General features: G+C 31.4%; 3 protein-coding genes across 3 annotated transcripts; 2 read left to right on the top strand and 1 right to left on the bottom strand.

The window, feature by feature from the left end:
* The first annotated feature begins 254 nt into the window (after positions 1 to 254).
* On the top strand, positions 255 to 3,730 carry LOC119840710 (suppressor APC domain-containing protein 2). Its single transcript, XM_038367426.1, has 3 exons — positions 255 to 1,407; positions 2,465 to 2,686; positions 3,585 to 3,730. The coding sequence occupies exons 1-3, from the start codon at positions 490 to 492 to the stop codon at positions 3,696 to 3,698; spliced, it is 1,254 nt and encodes a 417-aa protein (XP_038223354.1). The 5' UTR covers positions 255 to 489; the 3' UTR covers positions 3,699 to 3,730.
* A 736-nt stretch (positions 3,731 to 4,466) lies between these two features.
* Positions 4,467 to 6,014, bottom strand: LOC119840720 (28S ribosomal protein S18b, mitochondrial). Its single transcript, XM_038367438.1, has 2 exons — positions 5,502 to 6,014; positions 4,467 to 4,639 (listed from the first exon to the last, which is right to left on the bottom strand). The coding sequence occupies exons 1-2, from the start codon at positions 5,904 to 5,906 to the stop codon at positions 4,499 to 4,501; spliced, it is 546 nt and encodes a 181-aa protein (XP_038223366.1). The 5' UTR covers positions 5,907 to 6,014; the 3' UTR covers positions 4,467 to 4,498.
* Positions 6,015 to 10,592: 4,578 nt separating this feature from the next.
* LOC119834814 (centrosomin-like) lies at positions 10,593 to 12,457 on the top strand. Its single transcript, XM_038359365.1, has 3 exons — positions 10,593 to 10,963; positions 12,081 to 12,133; positions 12,252 to 12,457. The coding sequence occupies exons 1-3, from the start codon at positions 10,896 to 10,898 to the stop codon at positions 12,455 to 12,457; spliced, it is 327 nt and encodes a 108-aa protein (XP_038215293.1). The 5' UTR covers positions 10,593 to 10,895.
* The last annotated feature ends 89 nt before the right edge of the window (positions 12,458 to 12,546 follow it).

The raw sequence follows: 12,546 nt of genomic DNA, 5'->3' as shown, positions 1-12,546 counted from the left end.
ACTATATTTATTAATTCATCCTAATTAAGACTTGAAAGATTCAATAATTGTATAATAACTTGGACCTGATTATATACCAAGTTACCTAATAAAATACAAATTAACGTATTGAGAAAAAAATTAGACATGCGAAAATATGCTTTACGGCCTTATTTTTAAATAACTTTATCGACTGTTACGTCCATATAGCGCTACACTACTTGCCCAAAATGCCGCTTGACCGGTTTTCGTACATATTATACTCACACTTGAACGGCAATCTTGTTTAGTCTGCAAAATCACTCCCACAATCCGGTGCCGGGCGCGGTATCTTAAATAATACGTTTAATTTTAAAATTGTGTAAGAAAATTCGATATTTAGTATATACACATGTATAGTTGGTATTTGGTATCCATAATATTATATTATTGAATACTATACAATCAATAACAATAAGTGTTGAAGTGAGAATAAGGAGGTGAATCCAAAAATTTAATTGGAATACAAACATGGAATCATTACCCAAACAATTCGTTTCAGCAATGAGAACTTTATTCGATATTATGGATGATAAACGGACAGGGTATGTTAAATTAACAGACATTGAAAACCGCTGGCGTGATGATCGTACTAAAGGTTTACCCCACGGCGTTATTGAGAGCCTCCAAAAAGTTGCTTCACACGACGGCTTTTTAACATTTGACAGTTTTTGTACTGGCCTTAAAATATGTCTCCTGCGTAATCAAGTTCAGAACACTTCAAAACAAATGGAAATTGTAAGTGAAGAGGTCGAGGATGTTAATTTTCACTCGCAGACGAGTTCACAAGATCATCGACCTCCTTCAGCTCCAATAATAATTGACTTGAATAATGCACAGAATCGAGAAAGACATTGGAATGCCATTAAAAAACCTGGTTCGCAACACCGTACACATAGTATGCCACATTTAGCTGAAGATAAAAGTTCGCATGAGAAATCACACCTAGGAACATCACTTTTATCCAGCCACGAAATAATTCATAGAGGATATGGTCCTCCGAAACCACCCAGACTTGAAAAGATAATAGATAACAAAGATACTATAAGAATTTTATCTGACACAGAAAAAAGTAATAATAGTAAATTGGAAATTGAAGAGATAACTGAATCAATAGAAGTACAAGGTCGGGGTTTGGGAGACGGGCGTTCCGCAACTGGATCACAATCCTATTTAAGTCGCACATCTAGACGTAGAGAACCCCGTCGACACACCTTGCATAACGGTGTCGACTATAATTTGTTAAAGAAGATGAAACAAATTGAACAAGAGAAGGATATCTTGCTACAAGGTTTAACTGCAGTAGAAGAAGCTCGCGAGTGGTACCTCAAACAGCTTGCAGAAGTGCAAGACAAAATGCGATACGCTGGGAGGATGGGTGCTTATGTGGTAAATTTTTATGCATTCTATTTGAGAATTAATTTAATAGGGGATAGAGCCTGTAAGATATCCCAGAAAACCGATTAACATATTGTTGATCGCTTTTAACCGATATTTACATTATCCGCAACGCCGTACAAAAATCATGGTAGGGAGAAATATCGAGGATTGTAACCCCTTATTTTCAGTGGCTCGGGGGTGATTTGACTCAACGTAAAACGTTAATTGAATTATTTCAACTCAAAATTAAGTATTTAATAATGGGTTAGAAGAATCGGCGGACTAATGGACTAGATGAGGCAATGTAATTGTATCGATAGACAACACGTGACAAATGGCCAAATTTATCGCTGAAAAAAAAAATCATGTTACGCTACTGCAGACCACGGTTCTTTATTACATATGTATTTGTTATATATATGCATGTATTTTTATAGCACGACATGGCAAATTCACTTCACTTATTGTCGTTATTGAATTCATTCATTTCACTTATTGTCATTCTTGAATACTCTCGAACATTCCAGGATGACAATAAGTGAAATAACTATTTTACAGATCATTTCTAAAATATACCAATTACCAGCCACCCATAACCACCTTTTCCCACCCACCTTGACCAACCTCCCTTATTCCCACCTAGAGACCAAGGAGTGTACACCACCTTAGAGGAAGTTGATTGGAGCTCGCTAGCGGTCCGCCCCAGCTTCGCCCGTGGTACATATATAGCCTATAGCCTTCCTCAATAAATGGACTATCTAACACTGAGAGAATTTTTGACCACGACCAGTGGGGTCCGATTTAAAATAGTCGTAACAAACAAACAAATTCTTCAGATTTTTATATTAAGTAATAAGTATAGATTTCCTATCTAGCTAATGAGCAATGACTAATGCAAAAAATGTTTATGTTTTACCTTTATATTACCTTGTTTTTATTTTTAAACGTTACGTTTTGTTGGTACGTGTGTGTTTTAATCTAAATAACCAAAACTCTATATACCTCCGTATTGTGTTGGTATCAATTGATAAATATAGGAACTATGAACAATTAAGTATATTTTCAGGAACCCTATAATGAGGCACACCAGGAGCGCTTAGAATTACTACGGGCTCGAATTTTAGAACTCAACCGGCAATTAGGGGCACTAGCAACGGCGACTGGTTGGCGTCATTGGCCCCTGTCATTGCATATGAACTTGGCTTTACCTGCAACAATATTCAATGCTACATCGAATACTGGCAGCAATGCTTCAGTGTTGAGATCGCAGAATAGAATGCTCGCTGAGGTACAATATTATCACTACATAGTATAAAACAAAGTCGCTTTCTCTGTCTGTCCCTATGTATGCTTGCGTAGGATTTTGATGGGATTTTTTAAATACATAGAGATATTCAAGAGGCAGGTTTATATGTATAATAACATCTATTATACTACGCCGTACGTGTGCGAAGCCGCGGACAAAAGCTTGTACTAAAATAATTGTTTCTTTTAGTTATTTATTTAATTATATAAATGACAATAAATAATATAAAATAGCCTTTATTGCTGAACTTATTTTTACAATGATTATCTATACAGATATGTTTACTTTATAAGGGTTTTTCTTTTTTAATGAATGTATCGGTAACCGGTCGTTTCTACGTTGCAGATTATATATATAGTTCTATTCTTTTAGTTAATACGAATACATACATACGAATTACTGTCCTTAAAAATACAATAACCGTATCCGTTGCAACTTGCTACGTTGCGTGAAAAAGCTTTGTTTTTTTTTTAATACATTAAATTTTCGAGGAAATAATTAAATGAAACGGTTCCTTTTAAGTGAAATTAACCGTGATACTAGTGAAAATTTTGTATGCGATATGGTAATTGCTAAATTCGTTATTTTACAGAAGTACTTACCCAAATTCTACACAGAATATAACATTCATTATTTTGGGTGCATCGCAAAAAAAAGAGATAATAGATATCAATGTGTATTATATTTTATTTAATATCAATAAGTTAATAATAATTCTTATTTTAGAAGGTACGAAAAATCATGGGGGCATCATCACAACACTTACATTTCGAGATTACTGATGTAAAATGTTTCTGGCTATCTAATATCTATGAAATTTTAAAATTGTTCTGCATAAATTATTAAATTTATTACATATTACTATTTCCTTTCCTTACAGGAGGTAAACAAGAAAAACAAAAGGATATCGGTATTGGAAAGAGAGAAATCTGCCCTCATCAGAGAATTATTACTTCAAAGAAATAGAACAAAAATGATTGATAATTTCAGTTAAATCTTAACATAAATAGCACAGTATTAAATTTTAATCCATTTCCAAAGCAGATAATAATAATTGGTATAAGGACTACTTGTCAATAACTCAATAATTACTGCAACTTTTTTCATTCTGTCTCACCATTGGATAGCATAGTTCTCAAGGAAGATTTGAGTACATTATAATTTGACAAGTTTAATACAACATAGGCTACAGCCCTCAAGTTAAATGAAGAATTATTGTTATGTTTTTTCAGTAAAATATTTTATTACTTCCATATGTATAAATGTTATCTGTTACTTCATGCTAATATTTTGTTTACCTAAAGACAATGTAATAGGTCTATATTCAATACAAACACTTCAATAAAATATTATAAACCTACAAATGTACAGTAGAACCTCATAGTTATATAGAAAAAATATGTACCACACAGGTTTGCAGGGACTGACTGATAATTTTGATCAAGATGGATAAGTTTTAACAACTAGTGAAGGCTTTGGACCTAGAACAAAATCTTTTTTAAAAATTTGGACGTTTGACTTGTTGAAGTTTAACTTGAGAGGTTCTATATTGTTAAGTCACATTATTAGTAAGATTTAGAATGATAATAATATAAAAATATTATGTATACATGATATTTACTAAGTCATAATGTTTGAAACATTGTTATAGTTATATATGGTTGATATTTTGTTATGTAAAGGGTTGCCAAATTAAAAGTTAGTTTGTGCCATCGCTAATATTTATTCAATGTTTTCACTATAATTATATCTTTTAATAAAAGATTTTTGAAAAGTAATAGTATTATTGAATCACTAATTATTGTATAATGAATAATCATACTCCCTAAATGGTACATCATAGGTAAGGTATCCTTGATCCCAAGCTTGTTCAATAGCAACTAACAACTGCTTATGTTTGTATTGACAAAGTCCTGTTTTAAAAGCATCCAGAATCTAAAAAAAGAAACCTTATTTTATTATGTGCTAAAAAAAATGCAGTATAGTTTTATAGGTTGCCTTTTCACTTATTATCTTCAAGGCAAAAGGGGCTAAAGGTAAGCTTTATAATATACTAGCTATTTACCCCAGCTTTGCCTGTGTTACATATATAATCTATGTCACTCAGTATAATTGTGAAAGAATTAAAAAAAATGGTCCTGTCGTTTTTGAGTTTATCCTTTACAAAAACAAACAAACAAACAAACAAAAATACACATTCTTCCTCTTTAAAATATTACTGTAGAAAATTGATGGGTAGAAAAGACCAAGTTAAAAAGTTTAATTGAGAACATAAGTAGTAATAAAAAATATATTTGCAAAATATATATAGATATCTTCTTCAGTTAGATAAAATACATCTCACTATCAGTTAAAATATATACTACACACTATATTTATTTAAAGGTACAGTAGAAACTTGGTTAATTGGACTTAATTGATGATGTTTGGCATCTGGATAATGAAAAACCAAAAGCTCACACATATGACACATAAAGACTGGATAATTGAGTTTCATCTGTACAAGTTGTGTCACATTATATGTCTGTGATAGACTTCCATACTATACTTCTCAACCATTAACGCAAAAAAAATTAAATAAAATTTGCACACCATGTGTAGTTTGATCAAAGTTCTGGATAGGATAATTTAAATTATTCCGATTGTGATAAATGACAATCCAGGCAGAGTCGGGGCGTGCTGCTAGAGCATTATAAATAATGATAATGAATTCACAGATTATTCATGATTATTTAAATTCTAGTATTTATAGAGTGTATAATGGTTTTGAATAAATTATAGTCAATAATAAATTTACCTGCCCAGTGTACTCCGATATGAATTGTTCTAGTAATTTCGTATTCCTAGGATCTAATACCAAATATTCATCTCTGCAAATTGGGCAAGGATTCCCTGTTGCTATTATTCCATTTCGAATACACATTTGTCTTGTCTTCTTCGGAGCAAAACCGCCTTTGTGGTTACGACGATATAAATGCCAAACAGGCTTATCGCCATAAGTTTGATTGTAGGCTTTGCTTTGAATATATCGTATACTTGTTTCAACGGGAATTATTTTAGTTCTATCTTTACTTGGATCGATCTCTTTCTTTTCATCTTCAGCATTGTCGTTGCTTTCTTCGGAGTAAAATCGAACTCCTATTCTAGTGTCTGATATAACTATCCTATTAATCATTGACCTTATATTTCTTGTAATAGACATTACTCAATATAAATTATAAATCTGAACCTACAATATTACAGGCCTTTTCTAAAAATAAAATATTTTGAAAGATTAACCAATTTTAGGTTATATCAAATGTCAAATCTGAATGTTAATTGTTATTATTATTTTTTTCTCATTTATTTCATGACCATGGATACAAAGCCCTTCAGTCGTTATCTCATTTACAATATTTTATCCTATTTACACATTATAGAGCCGGCTAAAATTAAACAATACCAAAATCGTTACAAAATTATTCAAGTTATAAAGATTTTTAATAGATATTGTTATGGTTCCTATAGGATGTTTTTAGGTTGGCTAATTACGAACAACATTATACAGAAAGTCCCTATATAGGTACTAAATAAATTAATTATAGACTTGATATTACATGTATCTCGTAATTTAAAAAAAAAAAATGTGTGTGTGTTTTAAAAAACACAGTGTGTTGCGAGACTTGTTTTTTTTTATAAGTAATGTCTTTTATGGGATATAATTTATTTTTGTAAATGTAAAACCAGCCCTTATATTCTGTACAGCCAAAGAGGTTTGATATTAATAATACATTCAAAATACAAAAATACTTTTGCCCCGACCTATTATAACTGCTGGAGTGTTCAGACTTTTGATGATTGGTGTGGTGTGTGTGAACGAGTGAGTGAGTAATTATAATTCCAAAGCTACTTTAATTAAATTTACATTTAATTTTGAACCTTTTGGCCAATGCCATTACCATACTGCGCTATCGATCCCCCAGATACTAGTATATGATAACTCTGGGTCTCACCGTGACCCGAGATTCAATTATGCCCAAAAATTAAAATAATCTTTTTCTTCTTTTTATTTCTTATCTGCTTTGCCACCTTATTGCGTTCAGCAAATCATCACCAAGCATCTTAAATTTAGAAGTTATGATACTAAATTTTGCATCTACTTTGTTGTATGATAGTATTATAATTTTAAATAAAAGGTGTCACAAGATTTACTAATAAAATGATCTCTAATCCATTCGTAGATAATTTTTGAGTCCGGTGGTTCTAAATTACTCAAAATGTCCTTGTGTGATAAGAACAATTTCTTAAGTCATTTCTGAATTTAGAAACAAAAATCGGTGCAGTGTAATTATAATAACAAGCGCTTTATCACTAGGAAATAACAAGCACCGAATCTGTGATCACTAGTAAATAGTTATCTGTGTTATGTAATGTAGTAACTAGTACATTGCGTACTCTGTGACGTTAAATGACAGAGTAACGAGTACTGGTAAAGCGTTATTTTAAAAACATTCGTTTCTTATACAGAGATATTTCGCCCGTTTCTGTATTGTGTTACTGTTTACTTATCAGTTATTTTGCTAATACAATAAACAACAACTTCCAATTGCATCTAAACTTTAAGGTATTAAATGTATGTATTCCTTCTTTTGTTATATGGTTAAAAAATTTAAGGAATACACTAGTTTAATTATTATGATCTATAATTTATCCAGATAAAGCTACTCTTTACCTTTGTGTTCTGTAAAACTTAATATATTTTGTCTAAATTAAATACTTACCCTATCGACTACTTTTGCGTGAAAGAGTATCAAACATACATCCATGTACGTTCATTACAAGTTTTCACGTTTGTAATAATAGTAGGATTGAATTATACTATTATATGTTTCCTAATTACGTCCCGCGGTTTCACCTGCGTGAATGATATTGCCTTGCCTTGCCCTAGGTTCCCGTGGGTATATTGGAATAAAAAGTAGCCTAATTCTTTTTTATTACATTAGCTATCTTCTAGTGAAAGACCTGTCATAACAGCTGTTCCAGAGATTAGTCGGAACAATCAAACTGACAGACAGACTAAAATTACATTTTTTTTATACAACATGTACTGTGGATACATCCATATGAATTTATTTTATATTACAAACAAATGCTCCCATTTTATTTGTTGGTATAGTTTTGGGTAAATATAATTCTCGATCATCTACAATATTTAAACAAAATGAAAATTTAAATTTTTCTGTAGGTACTCAATTGCATATTTTCGATTGCTAAAGTAAAAAAGATAATTCTCTTTAAATATAAGTATTTTAATTTAATGAGTACATATTACAATCAAAACATGTTTGCAGGTAATTCGCCATGGCTGATATAGGCGAAATTAACCTTCATATGTAAGTTAACCTATTTTATATGTAAAAAAGATAGATAAGTGAAAGTTTTGAAAATTTTGAGGAAATTCAAGAAAACTGTGCTCTAAAATATATGATTTGTAAACAACTTGAACATCTCCTATTATTGTCCCCAAATATAATAGCCTAGCGCAATTGATAACATAGTATTTATTTATAAAAAAATCACTTTAGTTCTCTGCAAATAATAGGTATCCATATATATTTTTTTCCATACATATTAAGTACTTAACTCATGAAACAAGAATTGCCAAAAAAATTCTAAATTATGATTTGTCAGTAAGTTAATTTCATCATTACGTATGTTTCCACTGTTGGGGCAAAATCTTTCTATGTGGGTTAGGGCATATTCCACCCGGTGGCCAAGTGCAGGTTGGCATCTATAAGTATGCACTTATATGCCAATCCACATTTTGCCAGTGTGGTTAATTATGTGACATCTATCACGTGTCATGGAACTTTTCATTCTTGGACATGTCAGTTTCCTCACAATGTTTTCCTTCACCATTGCGAGCAGTGGTGATGTTATCCACATGCACATATAAATTGAAAAATCCATTTATTCCTGCACACTCCCCTGGTCTCAATTCTCCGACTTATTGATTTTAAAGTCTATATACATAATGATTATTGGGAATTTTCAGAAAACTTCTCTTGCCTTTGAATATTTCTGAAAATTGGTACACTGAATATTGATTGATGATTGATATTGAGTGCCAATAATCTGTCTGTCTGTCTGTATGTACATCCAACCTTCATTCACTGAGCTTTAATTCGTAAACCATGATAGTTGATAAAGTTTTTTTCATGTAAGTTTTTTATTATTATCATAGTTGTCCCGTACAAATGCTGTTCTGCCTTTCTCGTATTATTTACGGGCATCAAAAATAGTTTCTGGCTGATTCTTAGACCTACCCGATATGCACACAAGATTCTATGAGAATCAGTCTAGCCATATATATAGAGATAGTAATTTCTATATATAATCAAGCAGTAAAATATGTATACTCTTAAGTTTACATTATCAAAATACTAATGAGATACATAAATCAATTAGTAACCATTTTTATATTATCGTAACATAGGCAAAAATCAGCGTTATTTTCCGTACATTAGCGTGATTTTTAGTCGTTATAATAAATATTTTGGGGCATCGTTGTGATTTTTTTAATCTTATAAAATTTGTACCATTGTGTTTTCAACACTGACAAATTAGCATATTATATCTTGAAACATCTTTCTTTTTTTAGTGCAGTGGATAACATTTTTTTGGCATTTTCATAATCAGTAAGGGATGCACCACGTTCTAGGCCGATGTTACACCTACATTATTTATGTTTAGGTGCTTACATAAATGTAAAACTTAGCTAAAGCCAAATAGTCTGTTTAAGGCATACTGTAAGTCATAGTATATATATTTTATCCTAACATTTAGGCCTTTGGTGAAGTTGACGATTCGTAATTAAAAAAATATTTAATAACTAGCTGGTGCCCGCTATTTCGTTCGCGTAAACTTTGGACATATATATCTGAAGGATTTCGATTAAATTAAGTTCAAAATCAGATATAAGTAAAGATATAATAATTTAATGTTTCATCTCATGACTGATTATGAGAAAAACAGTCGGTTTCAGGTCAACCGTCAACACCAGTGGCAGTAAGCGTCTGCCTCTGCGACTTCTTTCTTGTCATAACAAAGCATGTAGTCACAGGGAACTGTGTGCGTTTAAACTGAAAAGTTAAATTTTTGGTGACAGATATGAGTAACATGCCGGTATGAACACAGGCTCACCGGCATCACACCCCACACCCCACACCCAAGTACAATAATACTATTACGTTGTAAAGCGTTGACTTTACTTTTTTTTTAAGAAGATAATGGCCATTATAATATGAGGAATAACTCAGAATTTGACTTGGAATGTAGTCTTTGTCGAGCGCATAACAGTGGCTTTAAGTAGTTGGAATACTCACAAGTACAACATTTTATTTATTTATTTATTAATATAGTAACAAGTAATTTACATGTTTTACCCGAAAGCATTACATGTTTAGTTTGCATGAATAAATATAAAAAATAGAATACAATTTTTATAGTATATCGGGTCCATAGATAAAATACAATAATAAAACGAAAAAGTATCAATTTATTTGTTTTCTAGAATAACTTATTTGTTATATTATGGACATAATTTAATCTATATAAACTGTAACGATTATGTTATATACATCATATTATATATATCATACTTGGTTTTTAATTTTAGCGAGTTATTGTAAATAGCTATCTGTCAGGTAGTTATTCATTATTAAAGGTACCTACTACCTACAACTTTTTTGATTGTCATTTTATTATTGAGAGCATTACTACATGACGTGCGACGCATCGTGTCTATTTTTGTCCTATATATTGTAAAGAACAGCATCCGTCTACGCCCCTCCTGTATCCATCTCTTTTCGTCGCATTAAAATCATATGTAGCATTGTGTTTCAACAGCTTGCGGTGGGGGTCGAATAGTCCCGATTCTCTGCCATCGGGCCTTTCCTGCCCTAAATACATTTTCATCTCTTTGAGAATCAAAACAAGTGTAAAAATAATACAGGGATTATATTCATTAGTGACCTTCAGTCAAACTTAATGTTTTTAGTCTTTACATAGTGATAGTGTGAACCATATTCTGTTTATCAGTAATTGACAAAGTTCATAGTGCCACTACACTAGTACTCAAGATTATATGTGCATTTTACATACCACTTCATTTATAAATAATATTCTGTGATGTGATTGAAAAAAGGAAACCATGGCCACTTTACCACGAATGAATAGTTCTAAACATGGGAATAATCCAAATATATCATCACCGTTCAGGTAAGTCATAAAAATATACAAATAACTAGTAAGCACTTAAATGTATTTGCATAAAGAGCTAAAATGATGTAGAGAATAACAAAATCCACCACGGCATAAGCAGTAACTATGTGAAATTAATAATTCACACAATGTTAATTAGCAATAACTAAGTAACAACTTGACTAGTCACATTCAAACAAAACCCGACGTTGCTGTTCTAACAGTATGATACTATCCAAAATTTTCAAACGAAATAATAAAGTGCTGTACACTGTGACTACATGTTCTAAAGGAAGCGTCTTTTAAATACCAAATATAAAAGCCACTGCTATAAAAATGGAAAAATACTTAATATGCTTGATATTGTTCTAATTTAATAGTGTGTTCAAAACATGATGCTGCAAATTTGAGACGATAGAAAAAAGTAAAGATACCTCTAAACTTTTCTTTTAAACGATTAAAAACCATGCTCATGGAGCAATCATTCTGCTTTTTTTTTTGGCAAATTATTCTTTGATCAACAATTACTTAATAGTGATTTATTTTTTTAGTAAGATCAATTAGATTTTTGGTTAATCGTGGATTCGTATTTCTAAGCACACAGGACCGGTCGCGACTATCGCAATAGATTGTATAAATGAGTGCGTGCGACATTCTAGCTCTTTTATTCCCCTTCTCCTCCTCAGTCCTGCACCACAGTTGCAAAAAGAGGTTTATTTAAAAAAAGTTTATTTTATATCTTCGTTTGTAGGTTGATGAACATTTGAATCTTATGTACCTTTATAGGCCTAGAATGTGGGTTTGTGTAGTACTACTTTTACTTACTTTTATAAACTAAAATTCATCGGGCATTCGTAGACATTAACTGATAAAAAATAACACAGTAAATCTTCGTATATATTTTTTTTAAACTTATGTACAACCTTACTGATCGACTACATTTATGATTTATGATTTTTTAAAACTTCGATGGAATCAAAACATCGAGATCTAACCTTCATTTCTATTTCATTGATTTTTATAAATCTTACCATTGTATATTGTCTAGACTCTAATATACAGATAAAGGCACATTACATTAAAATTATTCTTATTGATTATTATTTAAAAACTAATTATGACTTATTATTCCTAGTACCAGCCCGCGAAAACTTCAAGAAATGACTTTACCAAATCAAGAAGGACACGGTAAGTTCCTTTTACATAATACTAGTGTATTGCGGGAATTTAATAAAAGAAAAAAATAAAAACTGTTATTACTTAAGTATTTTTTTAACAAAGTTATTGCATATGTCTTATGTTTAAGATGTCACAACTGCAAGTGGTATAAGTATGAAGCAGTATGAAGAACAACTTAATGGATTGCGAAAAGAGAATTTTCAACTTAAGTTACGCATATACTTTCTTGAGGAGAAATTGGGAAATGGTTCGCCACCCGCAGTCCAGGTATTAATTTGTCATCCACATGCGCATGCTCATTTCACGCAGTTTCGTCGAATAAAATCCTACTAATATTATAAAATTTTGTAAGGATGTGTATGTGTTTGTTACTCTTTCACGCAAAAACTACTGAACCGATTGCAATGAAATTTGGTACGTAG

This window comes from Zerene cesonia, chromosome 1 (genome assembly GCF_012273895.1).
Source record: "Zerene cesonia ecotype Mississippi chromosome 1, Zerene_cesonia_1.1, whole genome shotgun sequence".
Classification (NCBI taxonomy): domain Eukaryota; kingdom Metazoa; phylum Arthropoda; class Insecta; order Lepidoptera; family Pieridae; genus Zerene; species Zerene cesonia.
The sequence above is the reverse complement of the archived record's forward strand: the minus strand, read 5'-3'. Positions and strand labels throughout refer to the sequence as shown.